Source organism: Trichechus manatus, unplaced genomic scaffold, assembly GCF_000243295.1.
Source record: "Trichechus manatus latirostris isolate Lorelei unplaced genomic scaffold, TriManLat1.0 scaffold00041, whole genome shotgun sequence".
Lineage (NCBI taxonomy): Eukaryota > Metazoa > Chordata > Mammalia > Sirenia > Trichechidae > Trichechus > Trichechus manatus.
The window spans coordinates 18915703-18937366 of record NW_004443977.1 but is presented as its reverse complement, the minus strand read 5'-3'; the positions used below and the strand labels follow the sequence as shown (position 1 = coordinate 18937366).

General features: G+C 37.3%; 2 protein-coding genes across 2 annotated transcripts in view; both read right to left on the bottom strand.

Moving 5' to 3' along the window:
• LOC101348347 (putative serine protease K12H4.7) overlaps positions 1–12787 on the bottom strand; it is a 34892-nt gene extending 22105 nt beyond the window's left edge. Inside the window, exons 1-3 of the mRNA XM_023731208.1 lie at positions 12750–12787; positions 10515–10777; positions 9220–9355 (exon numbers count right to left, since the gene is read on the bottom strand). Coding sequence (XP_023586976.1) covers positions 9220–9355; positions 10515–10777; positions 12750–12787 — 437 coding nt within the window. The remainder of the gene's footprint in view (positions 1–9219; positions 9356–10514; positions 10778–12749) is intronic.
• A 1743-nt stretch (positions 12788–14530) lies between these two features.
• LOC105755982 (zinc finger protein 665-like) overlaps positions 14531–21664 on the bottom strand; it is a 12143-nt gene continuing 5009 nt past the window's right edge. Inside the window, exons 2-3 of the mRNA XM_023731207.1 lie at positions 14938–15847; positions 14531–14871 (exon numbers count right to left, since the gene is read on the bottom strand). Of these exons, the coding sequence (XP_023586975.1) occupies positions 14580–14871; positions 14938–15847 (1202 nt within the window). The 3' untranslated portion in view covers positions 14531–14579. The remainder of the gene's footprint in view (positions 14872–14937; positions 15848–21664) is intronic.

Genomic DNA, 21664 nt, shown 5'->3' with positions numbered 1-21664 from the left:
GATAACCGAAAAGAAGTCCGTAGCCACCAGAAGAAAGGAAATAATAAAGATCAGAGCAGAAACAAATTAAATAGAGAATACAATAACAATAGAAAGAATCAACAAGACTAAAAGTTGGTTCTTTAAAGGATCAACAAAATTGACAAACCATTGGCCAAAATGACAAAAGAAAAACAGGAGGAGATGCAAATAACCCAAATAAGAAATGAAATGGAGGACATTACAAAAGACGCAACTGAAATGAAAAGGATCATAACAGAGTACTATGAAAAACTATACGCCAACAAATATGAAAACCTAGAGCAAATGGACAAATTTCTAAAAACACACTACCTACACAAACTAACACAAACTGAAGTTGAAAATCTGAACAGACCCATAACAAGAGAAGAGATTGAAAAGATTAAAAAATAATAATAATAAAACTCCTAACAAAAAAAAAAGCCTTGGCCAAAATGTCTTCACTAAAGAATTCTACCAAACATTCAAAGAAGAGCTTACACTAATTCTTCTCAAATTATTTCAGAACATAGAAAATGAAGGGATACTTCCAAATTCCTTCTATGAATCCAGCATAACCCTGATACCAAAACCAGGCATAGACACCATAAAAAAAAGAAAATTACAGCTCTGCATCTCTCAGGAATATGGATGGAAAAATTCACAACAAAATTCTAGCCAATAGAATTCAGCATCATATCAAAAAATAATACATAATACACCACAACCAAGTGGGATTCAAACCAGGTATGCAAGGATGGTTCAACATTAAAAAATCAATCAATGTAATCTACCACATAAGTAAAATAAAAGAATAGAATTAAATGATCATCTTTATTGACACAGAAAAGACATTCTACAAAGTCCAAGACCTGTTCCTGATAGGAACAGATAGGTATAGAAGGGAAAGTTATTAACTTAAAAAAGGACATCTATACAAAACCAACAGCCAACATCGTTCTTAATAGAGAGAGGCTGAAAACATTCCCCTTGAGAACAGGAAGAAGACAAGGATGGTTTTTATCACCATTCCTATATAACATTGTGACCCTCGTTGAGGGTCTTCCTCCTTTTCGCTGACCCTGTACTTTACCAAGCATGATGTCCTTCTCCAGGGAATGATCCTTCCTGATAACATATCCAAAGCATATTAGGCGTAATCTCGCCATTCTTCGTCTAAGGACCATTCTGGTTGTACTTCTCCCAAGACAGATCTGTTCATTCTTTTGGAAGTCCATAGTATATTCAATATTCTTAGCCAACACCAGAATTCAAAGGCATCAATTCTTCTTATTCATCTTCCAGTTTTGCATGGATACCAGTCGATTGAAAACACCATGGCTTGGGTCATGTGCACCTTAGTCTTCAAGGTGACATCTTTGATTTTCAAAACTTTAAGGAGTTCTTTTGCAGCAGATTTTCCCAATACAATGGGTCCTTTGATTCCTTGACTGATACTTCCATGGGTGTTTATTGTGGATACAAGTAAAATGAAATCCTTGACAACTTCAATCTTTTCAAAGTTTATCAAGATGTTGCTTATTGGTCCAGTTTTGGGGATTTTGTTTACTTTATGTTGAGGTGTAATCAATACTGAAGGCTGTGGTCTTTAACCTTCATCATTAAGCATATCAAGTCCTCTTCACTTTCAGCAAGCAAGGTTTTATCAACTGCATAAGGCGCAGATTGTTACTGAGTATTCCTCCAATCCTGATGCCCTATTCTTCTTCATATAGTGCCGCTTCTCAGATTATTTGCTCAGCATGCAGATTGAATAGGTATGGTGAAAGTAAACAACCCTGAAACACACTTTTCCTAACTTTAAACTGCACAGAATCCTCTTGTTCTGTTCTAACAACTACCTCATGATCTATGTACAGGTTCCTCATGAGCACAAATAAGTGTTCAGTAATTCCCATTCTTTGAAATGTTATCCATAGTTTATTATGATCCACATAGTCGAATGCCTTTGCATAGTCACTAAAACACAAGTAAACATCTTCCTGGTATTCTCTGCTTTCAGTCAGGATCCATCTGACATCAGCAATGATATCCTTGGTTCCACATCCTCTTCTGAATCTGGCTTGAATTTCGGGCAGTTCTCTGTTCATATACTGCTATAGCAGCTTTTGAATGATTTTCAGTAAAACTTTACATGCATGTGGTCATGATATTGTTTGATAATTTCCACATTCTACTACATCAGCTTTCTTGGGGATAGGCATAAAGTACTAAGGAATAAATATAACCAAGGGCGTAAAAGACCTATACCAAGAAAACTACAAAATATATTACTGCAAGAAACCAAAAGAGACCCACATAAATGGAAAAACATACCATGTTCATGCATAGGTAGACTTAACATAGTGAAAATGTGAATTCTACCCAAAGTAGTCTACAAATAAAACACAATCTCTATTTAAATACCAACAGCATTCTTTAAAGAGATGGAAAAACTAATCTTTAACTTTATGTGGAAAAGAAAGAGGCCCTGGATAAGTAAAGCATTATTGAAGCAGAAGAATAAAGTAGGAGGACTCACACTATCTGACCTCAGAACCTACTATACAGCTATGGTAGTCAAAACAGCCTGGGATAGGTACAATGACAGACACCTTGACCAATGGAACAGAATTGAGGACCCAGATGTAAATCCATTCACCTATGGTCACCTGATCTTCAACAAAGGCCCAAAGTCCATCAAATAGGGAACACAAAATCTTTTTAAAAAATGGTGCTGGTAAACTAGATGTCCATATGCAAAAAAAAAAAAATGAAACAGGACCCAATCCTCACACCATACAGAAAACATAATTCAAAATGGATCAAAGACCTAAATATAAAACCCCAAACTATAAAGATCATAAGAAAAGGGGATCAATACTAGGGACCCTAATACAAGTCATTAACAGGATACAAACCATAACAATACAAAAACAGCAGAAGATAAGCTGGATAACTGGGATCTACTAAAAATTAAACATGTATGCTCATCAAAATACTTCACCGAAAGAGTAAAAAGAGAACCTAGAGACTGGAGAAAAAAAATTGGCTATTACAAATCTGTCAAACGTCTAATTTCTAAAATCTTCAGGAAAATCCAACACCTCTACAACAAAAATACAATCCAATTAAAATAGGGGCAAAGGATATGAACAGACACTTCACCAAAGAAGACATTCAAGCGATTAAAAGATACATGAAGGAAATGCTCATGATCACTAGCCATTAGAGAAAGACAAACCAAAACTACAATGAAATACACCAACATTACTGACACAAATCAACAACAACAAAAAAGAAGATAGTAAATGTTGGAGAGGCTTCTGGGAGATTGGAACACTTATGCACTCCTGGTGGGAATGCAAAATGATACAACCATTTTGGAAAATGATATGGTGCTTCCTTAAAAAGCTGGAAATAGAAATACCTTATAATCCATAAACCTCACTCTTAGTAATGTATCCTAGAGACATAAGAGTGATCACATGAATAGACGTATGCACACCCATGTTTATTGCAGCATTACTCACGATAGAAAAAGATGGAAACAACCTAGGTGCCATCAACAGATAAATTAATAAACCATGGTACATATACACAATGAAATACTACACAATAATAAAGAACAATGATGAATCTGCAAAGCATTTCACAACACTAAACAGACAGTAAATAGGTGGTAACTTTGTTGAAGGGTAAGACAGTACAAAATACTGGGGAAGCCAGCACAAATTGTCCAAGGCAAGGTCATGGAAGCTCCATAGACACATCCAAGCTCCCTGAGGGACCAAATTACTGGGCTGATGGCAGTGGGGACCACAGTCTTGAGGAACATCTAGCTTAATTGGCATAATATAGTTTATAAATAAAATGTTCTACCTTCTACTTTGCTGAGTAGCATCTGGGGTCTTAAAAGCTTGTGAGCGGCCATCTAAGATATTCCACTGGTCTCACCACATATGGAGCAAGGGAGAATGAAGAAAACCAAAGACCCAAAGGAAAGATTAGTCCAAAGAATTAATGGACCACAGCTAACACAGCTTCCATCACACTGAGTCCAACACAACTAGATAGTAGTCAGTAGGTTATCTTTTTACTCTTTTGGTGAAGTCTTTGATGAGCATAAGTGTTTAATTTTTAGAAGATCCCAGTTATCTAGTGTCTTAGTTATCTAGTGCTGCTATAGCAAGTGGATAGCTTCAACAAAGAGAAATTTTTTCTCTCACAGTCTAGTAGGTTACAAGTCCAAATTCAGGACATCAGCTCCAAGAGAAGGCCTTCTCTGTTGGCTCTGGAGGAAAGTCCTTGTCATCAGTCTTCTCCTGTTCTGGGAGCATCTCAGCACAGTGACCTCTGGTCCAAAGGATGCACTCTGCTCCCACCACTGCCTTCTTTGTGATATGAGGTCCCCAAGTCTCTCTGCTTGCTTCTCTCTTTTATATCTCAAAAGAGATTGGCTTAAGACGCTATCTAGTCTTGAGAATTTCATCAATATAACTGCCATTCATCCATCTTACTACATCATAGTGATAGAATATACAACACATAGGGAAATCACATTAGATGACAAAATGGTAGACAATCATAAAATACTGGAAATCATGACCTAGTCAAGTTGACAGATATTTTTGGGGGACACAATTCAATCTATGACATCTAGCTTATCTTTTAGCATTTCTGTACTGTTAGTTATGGTTTGTATCCTATTAATACCTTGTATTAGGGCCTCTAGCGTTGATCCTATTCTTTCTTCTATGATCTTTATAGTTGTTTCATTTTATATTTGTCCCAGAGAAATAAGAGCTGTCACTCAAATAGACATATGCACACCCTTGTACATTGCGGCATTGTTCACAATAGCAAAAAGATGGAAACAACCTAGATGCCCATCAACAAATCAATGGATAAATGAACTATGGTGCATACACACAATGTAATGTTATGCAATGATAAAGAACAATGATGATCTGTGAATCATCTCACAACAAGGATGAATCTGGATTATATTATGCTGACTGAAATAAGTCAATCACAAAAGGGCAAATATTGTGTAAAACTCATGAAAAAGTTTACACACATAAAGAAACAATCTTTGATGGTTATGAGGGAGAAGAGAAAAACACTAACTAGACAATAGATAAATGGTAACTTTGGTGAAAGGTAAGACAGTACACAATTCTGAGGATGTTAACACAACTTGACCAAGGCAAGATCATAGAAGCTTCACAGACACGTCTAAACTCCATAAGGGACTGAATTAATGGGCTGAGGCCTGGGGACCATGATCTCGGAGTTCATCTAGTTCTAGTGGCATAATATAGTTTATAAAGTAAATGTTTTACATCCCACTTTGGTGAGTAGCATCTGAGGTCTGAAAAGCTTGTGAGCAGCTGTCTAAGATACTCCACTGGTCTCAGCCTGTCTTGAGCAAGGGAGAATGAAGAAAACATACACAAGAGAAAGATTAGTCCAAAGGACTAGGACAACTACCACAGCCTCCACCAGACTGATTAAAGCACAGTTGATGGTGCCCGGCTACCACAACTAACTGCTCTGACAGGGATCACAATAGAGGGTCCCAGACAGGGCTGCAGAAAAATGTAGTACAAAATTTTAACTCATAAAAATAAATGAGACTAAGTGGACACACCAGCCCAGGGGCAAGGACAAGAAGGCAAGAGGGGACAGGACAACTAGTAATGGGGAACCTAAGTTGGAGAAAGGGAGAGTGTTGACATGTTGTGGGGTTGGCAACCAATGTCACAAAACAAAATGTACATTAATTTTTAAATGAAAAGCTAGTTTGCTCTGTAGACCTTCATCTACAGTATAAGTGGTAAATAAAAATAAAAAAGTAAAAAGAGAAAAAAATACTGTGCAAAAAAATTTAAGAAAAGTAAAATAAAATGTCATTTACATATTTAAAAAAAAAAAGAAGGTAGCACACTGACAGAGTTTCACACTTTTAAAAATCAGGCATCACTCCCACAGCCATTCACAGAAACTTATCTAGACTGGGAAATCATGTGAAATTAAATTACATGTATGATACATGACTATAAAATACTGTGTCTGCTTTCAAAATAAACACAATTAAGGTGTTGGCAAAGATACTGAATATTCCATGGACTGCCAAAATAAAGAGCAAATCTGTCATGGAAGAAGTACAGCCAGAATGTTCTTTATATGCAAGAATGGGGAGACTTCGACTCACATACTTTGGACATGTTATCAGGAGGGGCCAGTCCCGGAGAAAGACATCATACTCAGTAAGTAGAGGGTCAGCGAAAAAGAGGACAACGCTCAATGAGATGGATAGACACAGTGGCTGCAACAACAGGCTCAAGCATAACAATGATTCTGAGAATGGCATTGGACCAGGCAGTATTTTGTACTGTTGTACATAGGGTCACTATGAGTTGGAACTGACTCGACAGCACCTAACAACAGCAACAAATTTTACTTAATAATATTGAAGCTAATATTACTCTTAAAGTAGGTAGGGTAAGTACTGATAAACGGAAAAAACTATTTTAAGGAAAACGCGCTTTACTTCATCCATTTTATAAAATGACCTAACTCAAACTGTGACCACATCAGCAAATCCACTGACCCAAATCTCTATTAAAAGATTTCTGGTATTCCACTTTACTGTGTGTCTATCCTCTACAAGAGAGATTTAAGTATCCTTCCATTTGGAATTGATTTAGGCCAAAAAAGATTTCACGAGAGCACAATTTTCATATTTCCTGGGTCAACACATTCTCATAGAATAGATAGTGGTCCAAGAGGGATGGTCCAAAATCTCCAAGAACCTGAATAAGGACTTTGGGATATGGATCTTTTTCGTTTGAGATTTCCATCATTCAATAACCTCCCCAACCCTAAGTTCTTATAGAAAAAATGTCATTTCTAGAACAAAGACAAGTTGAATTTGATATTTTCTTTTGCTGCGTGATATTCTGTAGTCAGACATACAAAATATCTTCTAAATTTTCACATTTCACATGTTTCCTCCAAGTCTAACCAAGTGGCTGAGCCAACTATGTAGGCCTATAGAAATTATTCCCGGGCTTTGATATGTTTGAGTTCGGACTAGAAAAGAACAGCAAAGCCTATAAGTAATTGCTCACTGAGAGGTACAGACTGCAGGTTCCAGGGGACTGAGAGAAGAGGGAGATGCTTGGAGCTATACAATGCAGTTAGCAAGGTTAGTGGTCCCTCTCATGTGTGACATAGGTCCTTGGTAAGAGAGTATGTTCAGAGCTCACATCTAACACTTTCTTGCAGAGAGATGTCTAGGCTAGCTGCCTTACTCCTCAAGAGTCATCACTGGTACAGCGGTACAATTCTCACTTTCCATGTGGAAGACCTGGATTCAAATCCTGGCTGATACACATCATGTACAACCACCACCTGTGTGTCAGTGAGGGCTTCTGAGTTTCTATGAAGCTGAAAATGTTTCAGTGGAGTTTCCGGTCTAAACATACTAGGAAGAAAGTCCTGGTTACCTACTTCCAAAAAACAGGCAATGAAAATCCTATGGATCACAGTGGTATGATTGACAAACAATCAGAGGATGGAGGAGAAGCAGGCAGCTTTGCATTCCATTGTGCATAGGGTTGCCAGGAGTCAGGGGCCTAATAACAGCAGCTAACAACAAAAACAACCTCACTTCTCCAAGACTCGTTGTCCTTGGCTTTATAACAGAAAGGAGAACAGTATCTCTCTCACAGGGTTGTTGTGAAGACGGCTTATTAGCACAGTGCTGGGCATATAGTTGTCAGCTATTGCTTTAGGCAGGAGGTAGGATTTAATCAAGGTTTTACTATGGGTAGGATCTGTGTAGGATGAAAAGAAAGAAGATTCCAGAATGGGGAGTAACATGTGAACAAAGCCAGAAGCAGAAATGAGATGAAGTGTAGAGAATAACTCTGCTGAAATTTTCAATCTTTTCACAAATTGTACTAAGAAGACACAAAACTTACATAATGAATATTTTGTGTATTTAACCAGGGGAAGAATACGGATCCCAAACCCTGTTGCCCTGGAGATTCTGATTCAGCGAGTTTAGGGAGAGAAACATAGCCAAAGTGTTCCTTAGAATTGAAGGTGATAAGACTTCATTTCCCTTAATGTGTGCATGTCATCAGGACAGATCAATCTCTGGAGAAGAACATTATGTTTGTTCAAAAAGAGGGTAGGTGATAGAAAGGAAGACCCTCGAGGATATAGACTGACACGGTGACTGCAATAATGATTGTGAAGTTGGCACAGGACCAGGTTATGCTTCATTCTGTTAGACACAGAGTCACCTCAAGTAGGAACCAGTTCTAGGCACCTAACAACAACAAAACAGAGAGACCAAGGAATCTGTATATTAAGAAGCACTACATGTTTTTGGGTCATGTCGATTACACTAAGCCTACTAATCATAATACTCTAGCTATCCTATGAGTCTATGAAAACATATTTTAATATAATTGTTGGAACCTAACTTTTTAAAGTTTAAGTAACTCAGAAAGAACTTCCACCACTACCATGGAAACATCTACTCCAGATGTTAAACAACTATGATTTCCTTATTGTTTATTGTAGTTGTTGTTAGGTGCCATCCAGTAGGTTCATTGCGACCCTACATAAAACAGAATGAAACACTGCCCAGTACAGCGCCATCATCATCATTGTTATGCTTGAGCCCATTGTTGCAGGCACTGTGTCATCCCACCTCGTTGAGGGTCTTCCTCTTTTCCCCTGACCTTCTGCTTTACAAAGCATGATGTGCTTCTCCAGGGACTTATCTCTTCTGATAACATGTCCAAAGTACGTGAGACAAAGTCTCACCATCCTTGCTTATAATGAGCTTTCTGGCTGTACTTCTTCAAAGACAGATTCGTTCCGTCTTCTGGCAGTCCAGAATATATTCAAAATCACCAACACCATAATTCAAAGGTAACAATTCTTCTTTGGTCTTCCTTATTCATGGTGCAGCTTTCACATGCATATAAAGCGATCGAAAATACTATGGCTTGGGTCAGGTGCATCTTAGATTTTAATGTGACATGTTTGTTTTTTAACACTCTAAAGATATCTTTGGGAGCAGATTTGCCCAAAGAAATGCAATGCATGTAAGAAAATAACATTAATGGTATAATTTCAAGTAAATAAAAGACTATATGTAAGCACACTACCTCAAACACAAACCAATCCACTTACATAAAATCACTTTCAAGCTTACTGTAGTATTTTGGAAGTTTCAGCATCTCCACAACTTGATTATAAGCCTCTTTCACTGCTTCTAAACATTCGCTGTTGTAAGTGCACAGAGACCTTTGAATTCCTTCAAGGTACTCTAAGAATATGGAAAAGAATTGATGCATTTAGTAAGATTTAATTGTAACCATTTATAAAATATAATTCTTTCAAGTGTGCAATTACCTCCGTTTTATGACAAAGGTAAGAAACTTCAAGATTAAAGGATTTTGTCAGAATGCCAAGAAATTCACTAGTAACCAGAGACTTATAACTATGCTGTGCAAATCCTGTCCTAATAATGAACTCAAAGTTTTACTATTTACAAAAGGTAGGGAGAGAGATGCCTCAATTTTACACCTTTCAGATTTATTGGATCAGATAAGATTCTATCAAGGCTACAAAAACATAAACTGTTTATATTTGAAAAGATCAAATATTAAAGGAAATTTTACAAGGAATGTATCTCTTTTTTGGGGGAGGGAGTGTTGTTTTCTTTTTGCAAGAAAAAATTAATTAAGTAGAAATTTTATATTCTACTCATTTTAATGGGAACATGTATGCAGAAGCCCAAATTGCCAACAAAGAGTTTATATCCACCTGGAGAAATCCTAACACCATTAATTATGAATGTTTTATCACAAAGGCAGGTAGCAGGAAAGAAAATTGAAAGACAACTTCAAAATAGAAAAGTTTTATTCTTCAAAAAAACTCCTTTTCCTTTACTTCTTTGGAAAAGCTAAATCATGATTTCTTTCACTATCGAATCAACAGCTAAGACTTATCACATCATTTCCACCCATTAAGAAGCTATGGCCAGTTATAAAGCTGCAAATATGGATACTAACTACCAGCTGTTGGTAGCATAGGAATCTCTCACGGAACCCTGTCATATGAGAAGGGAGAAAGACTCAAGTTAAGTTGCATGATGCTATGTTATTGACCCATGCTTGATTAAGCAATCACTAACTTACAGATACTTTTGTCATTATATATGTATATAATACATATATGCATATGCATACCATAAAAACCAAACCAGTTACAGCCAAGTCGATTCCAACTCATGGTGACCTCATGTGTGTCACAATAGAACTGTGGTCTGTAGGGTTCTCAATGGCTAATTTTTCAGAAGTATAGCACCAGACTTTTCTTCCAAGGTGCTTCTGGGTGGACTTGAACCTCCAACCTTTCAGTTATCAGCCCAGATTGTTAACTGTTTGTGCCACCCAAGGATTCCCATTTATAAATAGACTCACCATAGAAATTAACTTTTGCTAGCATCGGTGCACTGCTGCCCACTGCTGCAGCAAACAGGTCAGGGTGTTTTATTCTCGACCACACTGCAAGTGAGCCTCCATAAGAGCAACCAAATAAAACCCATTTATTTCTGGTGAGCCCCATTTTCTTTGCTACTTTAGTTCTGAAGTTGGCAATGTCAGCCACGGCTTGCCTGCTGCTGAGGTAGTGGAGACTGGCAGTACTCAGATCTCTGCAATTAAAGCAAAAAAACACTCTGTGACTACAAAGTAGAAAATGTGAGGATTAATGTCAGTTTGACTGTAAAGTAAAAATGGATATTATGAAAACATGTTGAGTATTTATATCGGGTCCAATTTGAAATTTTAATTAGCATGGATCTGATTGACAGTGACACATAAATGCAGGAACTAGCAATAATTGCCAGCATTTGTCTCACTTTAGTTCTTTCATTTCCTCTTGTCACCACTCTGAAGGAGCTTCAAATGCCTGTCACCACCCATGTGGTGACCTTTCTCCCCACACTGAACTGAAGCACAGCTATCACATTATTACCCTGGCTCAGAGAGGAGCCCATTTTTGAAATGGCTAGATTGTCAGTGATCTAATTGTTTGCAAGTCATCAAGAAAACTCATAGTTAATTATACTGATGTTATTTTCCATACTTTTGCCTTTGCTGCTACATCTAGACAAACTACTATTTGAACCTAAGTTTCTCAGTCATAAAAAAACTAAGTAAAACTTTTGTAAGTTATTTTTCGATGATATTTCCTTCATAATAAGGTTGCCTATAATCCTGGGATGTTTTTAACTCTTATTGCTAAAGGAAAAATTCTCCCTCCCCCTGCATGATGCTATAACTAGCTGATTTGAATTTCAAAGTAGACAAAGGGCATAGAATATTCACAAAAAAAAACAACAACAACACAAGTAGCCAGCAAATACATGAAAACATTTAGCCCTTTCTATTATCAAAGCAACACAAATATCAGTATCTTTCCCCTCCTATCAAACCGGCAAGATTTATTTTAGTACTCAGTGTTGGCATGGATATGACTAGGCAGCCTCTCTCCTGTATCACTTGTGGAAGTATCTGGTAGGAGAATCTTTCAGAAAGCAATTTGTGCTCATATAAAAAGCACTTCAAGAGACAAAACGTATAACTTGGTTCAGCAATTCTTCTATTAAGAAGCTACAGAAGAACCTGCTAATTTTTCCCTTATATCCACTCTCCCTTTTATCTTTAGGTAATCAAAGCTCTGGATTTCATTTGGGTGCATGGCTGCCCAGAATAAACACTACGTATACCAGCCACCCTTCTAGCTAGATGTGGACTTACTAAGTAAGATTTTGAGTGAATGAGATGAACTGGAAAACTGTAGGTAAGATTTATTGCAATATCCAATCATAGAATTCACTCCACTTTGTAAGAGCAAATTCTCAGATCCTTATACTTTCCCCCTAATTGCTCAAAATCCAAATTCTATTGTAGCTTCTTTCTAGTACATTCTTACTGAAATGTACCACATGAAGTTAATTTGGATAGCAAACAAGTTATTTGCTATAGTTAATTGCAAAAACACAAGTTATTCCATTCTTGAACAGCAATTTACTTCCTTTGAGAGATTAATAAAGAAATCTCGGACTTAAAATTATTTGTAGACTATCATAGCATCATTAACACATTCACATACAAATCAAAGTTTCTAATGAACAAATGTAGAATGGATAGAAATATTGGAGTGTCACAACATTACCAAAAGTTAAGTGACATGCAATTCAAAAATCACATTTCAGGAATCACTGCTGGAAAGAAGCCTGTGAAACCTTCAATAATTATTAGTCTGTCATGTGAAAGGTACCAAGAATTATGACTCATACAGTAAATGTATCTCTTTACTGACACTACTCACATTCTCAGGGTTGTAAGAAGCAATTCTTACTTCTTTATTAATTATAATAAAAGGTTCAGATATTAAATTGGCTTTTTCAGAACTTTTTTTTTTAAGGAACTTTTTTTACTATAGTTGAAAAAGAATCATGTTAACATTTTGCTTAACCCCATAATTTCAAGTTGACATTTTTTCAGCCATAGAAAATTTGCTCAAGTAAGATTATTAAATCATATTTATTGCCTGATAAGCACTTTCACACATTAATTTTCATGCAACTAATGTAAAAATATTAAGCATTTTATCTAAATAGATTCCACAAGCATTTTCAAAAATCATACTGTGCAAAGCGTCCTGTGTTTGCTGCAGGAAAGGGCATGTGGGAAGATATTGAAAACCAGTTGCCAGTGAGTCAGTTCCAACTCATGGTGACCCTATGTGTTTCAGATTAGAACTGTGCTCCATAGGGTTTTCAATGGCTGTGACCTTTTGAAAGTAGATCGCCAGAACTTTCTTCCATGGTGCCTCTGGGTGGATTCGAATCTTCAACCTTTCAGATAGTAGTCAAGTACTTAAACATTTGTGTCACCAAGGGACTCCTAGCAAGATATTAGCATGAAGGAAATTGTGGAGCTTCAAGAGCAAATATTCAGTATTTTATTAGAGAATCTGACTCCACTTCTTGGTGTTTAACTACTGACAGCTTTTAAGGCTAAGGCTCAGCCTCTTCCTCTTCTCCTTCTGCCCCAATTGGGGCAAGCTGATAAAAAAGCTGAAGTGCTCCCTCCCTTTTGGTGCTAGTGGAAAGTTCAAACCACATACAGGTACTCTCAGCCCAGCCCCACCTCCCAACTACCATAGAAACACAAGCCAGTCTAGTATCCCTGATCTCTCCAGCCATTTCATACCTGCTTGTGAAGCCTGCCCAGCTCTCATTATGTAATAAGCATTCTCATACCCCTTTGATATGTGGCATCACCATTCTTAATATCTAAACCAAACTTTGGATGGAGGTCCATCCTGCCTCTCAAGTGGTCACAAGTACAAATTAACTGAAAGTTTTAGGGGAGTGAACATATGATGTTCCTAGTTTATCCACATTGAGTAAGCTCATTCTTAAGGGAAATTCATGAATATTCATTGCTTCAAATGATTCCAGTGAGGACTCTAAGCAGGATGAAAAGTATTATTCCTTACAAAGGAGAGAGAGACCATCATTTCTCCTCCATTATTTCCACCACATTAGCAGTCCCTAGTAAACTATCATTCTGTTGTCATGAAAATATGCCTCTCAAGTCTCTCTTGACATGCTCTGTTTCTTGGTCACCTGGTAGAGCAATCATTTCCTATAATTAACAGTGACCCTCCTTTGTACCAACAAATCTAGAGAGGCCTGAACACATTTATTGTGATGATTTATACATAGTTTTGTGTTTATCCTCAAGCTATCTCCAGTTTCTTATTCATATTTTCACCATATCTTAAATTCAGTGTCCTTATTAATCCCTTCCCAGAGACCATCACATTGACCCATGAAAGATCTGTGATAAAGGTTTCAAACCTCAAGCTGAAAGTCATCATAAGTGTTCTTTTGATACCTAACATCTCATAAATTTTAAATGATTCTGACTTTTAATTACACTGCAACATTTCACACCTAAGGTTGATTAAAGGAGCCCTGGTGGTGCAACAGTTAAGTGCTCAGCTGCTAACTTAAAGGTTGTTGGCTTGAACCAATCCAGCCTCTCCGTGGAAGACAGACTTGGTGATCTGCTTCTATAAAGATTGCAGCCTAGAAAACCCTACAGGGCAGTTCCACTCGGCCATATGGGATTGCTATGAGTTGGAAATTGACTTGATTGCACCTAACAACAACAAAAAGGTTTTTAATCTTTAAGAAGGACTAGAAACTTAGTTCCTTGTAGTATGACCTCTCTGATATGTAGTCCATTGTGAAAACTAACTAAATGATTTATGACATCATTACATTTGAAGGGTTCCTCTCCAGTATTTATTCTCTCATGCATCCAATGGAGTGAGCATTTGATTAAAAAAAAAAAAAAAACTTATCACATTCATTTGTAAGGTTTCTCTCCAGTATGAATTTTCTCATGATCCCCAAAGCTTGAGTTTTGAATAGAAGCATTGACACACGTATTAGCTTTACATTGTTAATTTTCAGCATGCATTTTCTGATCTCTAATAAGGTTTGCAAAATAGGTAAAGGTTTTGTTACATTCATTACTTTTGTAAGGTTTTTCTCCAGTATGGCTTCTCTTATGATTAGTAAGACTAGAAAGCACAGTAAAGGATTTGCCACACTCATTACATTTGTAAGGTTTCTCTCCAGTATGGCTTCTCTTATGATTAGAAAGGCTTGAATGCATGGTAAAGGATTTGCCACACTCATTACATTTGTAAGTTTTCTCTTTACTATGAATTATATGATTATCAAGGTTTGAACTTCAAATAAAAACATTCACAGATGTATTAGATTTACAATGCTCCTTTTTAGTATGTATCTTCTGCTGTATAATAAGGTTTGAAAAATGGTTAAACACTTTGCCACATCCATTATCTTTATAAGGTTCCTCTGCAGTATAAATTCTCCTATGATTAGTAAGGCTTGAATGCACAGTAAACGTTCTGTCACACTCATTGCGTTTGTAAGGTTTCTTTCCAGTGTGAATTCTTTGGTGAATCCTGAGGTCAGACAGTTGCCTAAAAGCCTTGCCACATTCAATACACTTGTATGGTTTCTCACCAGTATGAATTTTCTCATGATCCCAGAGGTATGAACGACATTTATAAAGATTCTCTTCATTATGGAGTCTTTGATGTCGAGTAAGGCATGAATGCACAGTAAAGGCTTTGCCACACTCATTACATTTGTAAGGTTTCTCTCCAGTATGAATTCTCTCATGTCTCAGAAGTTGTGAACGTTTGATAAAAGCCTTACCAAACTCGTTACATCTATAAGGTCTTTCTCCAGTATGAATTTGCAGGTGACTCCTAAGGTTTGAATTTTGAATGAAGACCTTGCCACATACATTACATTTATATGGTTTCTCTCCAGTATGGATTCTCTTATGTTTAATGAAGTTTGAGAAGTACTTAAAGGCTTTGCCACACTCATTACATTTGTGAGCAGTTAGCCCAAAATGAATTTTCTGATGTTTACTGACAATTGAGCTTTGGTTGAAAGCCTTCTCATCTTCTATACATTCATAGAGTTTTCCTGTAATATGTGTTTTCTGGTGTTGTGTAAGCAATGAGGGATCCTTAAAAACTTTCCTACATTTATTACAAATGCTGAAATTGATACTAGCAGGAATTCTTTGAAGTGGTAAAACTGGGCAACCATTGTTGATAGATTTCTCAACTTGATTGAGTCCATAAATTTTCTCTTCAGTTTGAAATCTCTGCAGTTCATCCAGATCTGATCAAAAGGTTAATCGAATCTTATTTTCAAAACATTTCAAATTCTTGTTTTCTCTGTAGCTTGTTATTTTTTAGTTTTAATAAGTCCCTCACAAACAGATTTTCATGTTTACAATATTGATATGCATTTTTTCTTACAGAAACACTCTGCTTTAGAAGAAAATTATCCAGGGTATGTCATGCTGTTGGTCTTCTCTACCAGTGAGACTGCTGTTATGCGATTTAGTCACTCCTCTGTAATTTCTTTCATTACATCCCCAATGACTCTCAAATTCATGCATATTTTCCAGGACTTCTCAGAAGACAAAATTCTCTAGACTATGAATTTCATGTCTTTCCAACATCACTGTTAGGAATAATTCTCCTTTAATAATGTTCTCATCTGGTGCTAATTCCTGGAGCATGCATCTAGAAGAGATATCCAGGGAGACCAGGTTCCTGTAGTTCTCCAACATCATGTCTCTGTACAAAGCCTTCTGAGCAGGGTCGAGGGATTGCCACTCCTCCTGAGAAAACTCTTTGGCCACATCCTTGAATGTTAACAATCACTGGGAAAAAGGCATTCCAGATGCTTCTTTTCCCCTCCTCCTCCAGGCTTCATTCTCAGGCTAGATAAGTCTTGAGAAGTCAACAGTGGATCCCCTTTGCTAACATGGGGGTAAGGGATGTTGCAGGAGGGCAGGAGAGCAGCAGGAGTCAGTGTGAGAAGGAGGCAAAGGTGTTGGTGCACAGGGTCTCGGGAGAAGGCGAAGATTGGAGAGTCTCACAGGTAGAGGATGCAGCACTCAAGGCTGCCCTGGAGGGGAGACACTGCAGGACAAGAAGGCCACCAATCCATCTCCTGGTGAGGACATGACGAGGAGTGAGGCAGGAGGCAGTTGGGAAGGGATCAGGGCTTTTCAGAACTTTTTGAGGCACTTTTTAAACTTCACTCTATTTGCTTGACTTCATATAATGAATAGATTATAATTTTAAGCAAGTAAACTAAAATATATCTTTCTACTGGGAAAAAAATAGTGGGTATCAAGAATATACTATTGAGGCAAAAATAGTTCTCATATTCTTGCTACTTGCTCTACCACTGCAGTCTGAAATTTAATACAATATCTAGTTACCGTTGATTAGTTGTTGTAACAAAATGATTATCAGTTTCCCATTAGGGACAGTAATTTTCATAGAATAAAATTCCATTGGAGAAGGAAAAACAATAGGTATGCTGTATTTTTTTAAGCAGGAAAATACAAAGGTAAAACATGAAATTACAGTACATGAAGAATATTTTTCAAAGGAAATATCATATTAATATTTTATCAAGAACGTCACTCTTTAGAGGGTTTTGGAAACATGGCCCTCTAGGCAGAAGCACCATGCTGTCCCTCCAAAACAAGGATCTGAAAAACTAAGCCAAACAGAGAAAACAGCAATCCTGAAACCCTAAAACATCAAATGAAGAGATAAAGTACTCAGCCAAGCACCAAATGGAGTGAGAAAACTGACAGAGAACGGAGAGTGAGGAGAGGTTCATTCAGAGGTCCCCTATCAGCTAACACAGCATGGATCCGCCATCTTGGACTCCTATCAGAGACCAGCAAACAGAGGGTATGAGAAAGCAGCTTCATGGAGCTTCCAGCAGGAGACAGAACAACCAGTAACTGGCAATATATGCTTTCCCACCCCCCACCATTCTTCACCCCACTCTGCCTCCTCTGCTTCCCACAACCACATTCTCTTGGCCAGGAAGCACTGGCTGCTTGGATTTCACCCACCCGCACTGGACGACTCCCTGAGTGCCATTTGTTGGCTGCTGGAGTTGCTTTTTTTTTCTCCTTTTGATTTCTTCCTTACCTCTCACCACCTCCCCCTCCTTTCACTCAAATACATGGCTCCATGCGCCATCTTTGCTTCTTCCTAAGGGGCCGCAGAGCTCCATCTGTGTGTGGAAATGTTTCCTGGTTTGGGCTGCCATGCTGCTGGGATCCTGGAGCTTTTGTTTGTTTGTTTGTTTTGAATTCTTTGTTTTCTTTCCCTTTTCTCAATTTGGGAGACGTTCTGGCGAGGCAGTGCTACACGGCTTGGGACCTATCCCCTCAGCTTCCGCAGTTGCACAGAGGGATCCCTGAGAGCATTTCTTTTTTCATGTATTTTTTTTTTCTGTTTTTTGGGGAGCTTTTAGTGTTCTTTATTTTTAAAATTTGTTTTGTTTTCTTTTCCCTCTTTCTCCCTTTTTGTCTTTCTTCATTGCTCAGATTCTCGTCTCTCTATACCTTCCTTCTCTTCCTGTCCCCTGAATACCTGACACTGAATACCTCTATGTCTTCTAGCCAGGCTGTACTGCAACACCTGGAAACAACTTCCCCAGACCTCGTAGCTACACCAGTGGGATCCCTGGAAAATTTACTGTTCTTTTTTGTTTCTAATTTATATTTATTCATTCTTTTCTTTTCTTTTTTCTTCTTCTTCCCCTTTTTGTATTTCTCCATTTCAAAGTCTCTCATCTCTCCACTCCAACGGCAAGCTCCCCTAGCACTCTGTTTTGTTTGTTTGTATGTTTTTGACTCCTGTTCCTTTCTCCTCTCTCCCATATCCATCTTAGCTCCACACATCACAATCTCCCCCCTGCATCCTGCCTGCCTGCACCGTATGCTTAACATCACACCAACAGGCAGCACAGGAAAATAGGAGGAACAAAGAAAACATCAGCACCACAAAAAAAAGCACTACAAAATGACAGCAACAAACTCACATCTATCAATAATTACACTGAATGTAAATGGACTCAATGCACCCATAAAGAGATGGAGAGTGGCAGAATGGATAAGAAAACAGGATCCATCAATATGCTGTCTACAAGAGACACACCTTAGAAACAAAGATGTGAATTTATTAAAAATCAAAGGTTGGAAAAAATATATCAAGCTAACAACTACCAAAAAAGAGCAGGAGTGGCAATACTAGTCTCACATAAAATAAACTTTAAAACAAAATCCGCTATAAAAGACAAAGAAGGACACTATATAATGATTAAGGGGACGATTCATCAAGAAGACATACCATAATAAACATCTATGCACCCAAAGACAGGGCTCCAAAATACATAAAACAAGCTCTAACAACACTGAAAAGAAAAATTGACAGTTTCAGGATAATAGTAGGAAACTTCAACACACCACTCTCAATAAAGGACAGAACAACAAAAAGAAACTCAGCAAAGATACAGAAGACCTAAAGAGCACATTCAGCCAACTGGACCTCATGGACATGTATATAACACTCCATCCAACAGCTGCAAAGTACACATTCTTTTCCAATGCACATGGAATGTTCTTCAGAATAGACCACATCTTAGGCCACAGAGCAATCCTCAACAAGATCCAAAACTTTGAGATAATAAAAAGTATCTACTCTGACCACAATGCCATCAAGGTAGAAATTAACAAAAGAAAGAGCAAGGAAAAAAAAATGAATTACAAGGAACTGAATAACACCCTGCTTACACATCACTGGATAATAGAAGAAATCAGAGATGGAATCAAAAAATTCCTAGAATCAAACAAGAATGAAAACACATCATACCAAAACCTTTGGGACACAGCAAAGGCAGTTCTCAGTGGACAATTTACAGAAACAGATGCACACATCAAAAAAGAAGAAAGGGACAAAATCAAAACATTAACTAAACAACTCAAACAAATAAAAAGAGAACAGCAAAAAAAAAGCCCACAGCCACCAGAAGAAAGGAAATAATAAAGATCAGAGCAGAAATAAATGAAATAGAGAATAGAAAAGCAATAGATATAGTCAAAACCAAAATTTTGTTCTTTGAAAGAATCAACAAAGTCGACAAACCACTGACCAGATTGACAAAAGAAAAACAGGAGAGGAGGCAAATAACTCAAATAAGACATGAAGTGGGGGACATTAGAACAGACCCAACAGGAATAAAAAGGATCATAACAGAATATTATGAAAAACTGTACTCCAACAAATTTGAAAACCTAGAGGAAATGCAAAAATTTCTAGAAACACACTACCTACCCAAACTACAACTAAGTGATGTTGAAAATCTGAACAGACCCATAACAAGAGAAGAGATTGAAAAGGTAATAAAAAAAACTCCCAACCAAAAAAAGCCCTGGCCCAGATGGCTTCACTGGAGAATTCTACAAAACTTTCAAAGAAGAACTTGTACCACTACTACTCAAGCTATTTCAGAGCATAGAAAAGGAAGCAACACTTCCGAATTCATTCTATGAAGCCAGCATAAAGCTAAAAACAAAACCAGGCAAAGAGGCCACAAAAAAAGAAAATTACAGACCAATAACTTTCGTGAATATAGATGCAAAAATTCTCAACAAAATTCTACCCAATAGAATTCAACATCATATCAAAAAAATAATACACCACGACCAAGTAGGATTCATACCTGGTATGCAAGGATGGATCAACATTAGAAAATCAATCAACGAAATCCACCACATAAATAAAAGGAGAGAAAAGAATCACTTGATCATCTCCATTGATGTAAAAAATGCAGTTGACAAAGTCCAACATCCATCCCTGATAAAAAACTATCAATAAAATAGGTATAGAAGGGAAATTTCTCAACATGATAAAGAGCATCTATGCAAAACCAACAGCCAACATCATTCTTAATGGAGAGAGGCTGAAAACACTCCCCTTGAGAACATGAAAAAAACAAGGATGCCCTTTATCACCACTCCTATTTAACATTGTTCTGGAAGTTCTAACTAGAGCAATAAGGCAAGAAAAAGAAATAAAGGGCATCCAAACTGGTAATGAAGAACTAAACTGTATCTGTTTGCAGATGATATGATACTATACATAGAAAACCCTAAGGACTCCACGAGAAACCTACTTGAACTAATAGAAAGATTCAGCAGGTAGCGGGATACAAGATAAACATACAAAAATCAGCTGGATTCCAATATAACAATAAAGAGAATGATGAAAAAGAAATCCGGAAAACGATATCATTAATAATAACCCCTAAATAAATAAACTGCTTAGGAGTAAATCTAACCATGGATGTAAAAGACCTATACAAAGAAAACTACAAAACACTACTGCAAAAAACCCAAAGTGATCTACATAAATGAAAAACCAAACCATCGTCATGTATAGGGAGACTCAACATTGTGAAAATGACGATTCTACCCAAAGCAATTTACAAATACAATACAATCCCGATCCAAATACTGACAACATTCTTCAAAGAGATGGAAAAACTAACCATTAACTTTATATGGAAAGGGAAGAAGCCCCAAATAAGTAAAGCACTACTGAAGAAGAAGAATAAAGTTGGAGAACTCACAGTGCCTGACCTCAGAACCTACTATACAGCTACGGTAGTCAAAACAGCCTGGTACTGGTACAAGGACAGATACATTGACCAATGGAACAGAATGGAGAACCCAGATGTAAATCCATCCACCTACAGTCACTTGGTCTTTAACAAGGACCCAAAGTCCATCAAACGGGAAAAGACAGTCTTTTTAACAAATGGTGCTGGCAAAACTGGATATCCACCTGCAAAAAAATAAAACAGGACCCATACTTCACACCATATGCAAAAACTAATTCAAAATGGATCAGAGAACTAAATATAAAGCCAAAAACTATAAAGTTCATAGAAGAAAAAATAGGACCAATGATATAGGCCCTAATACACAGCATTAACAGGGTACAAACCATAACCGTCAACACACGAACCCCAGAAGATAAGCTAGATAACTGGGATCTTCTAAAAATCAAAAACCTATGCTCTTCAAAAGACTTCACCAAAAGAGTAAAAAGA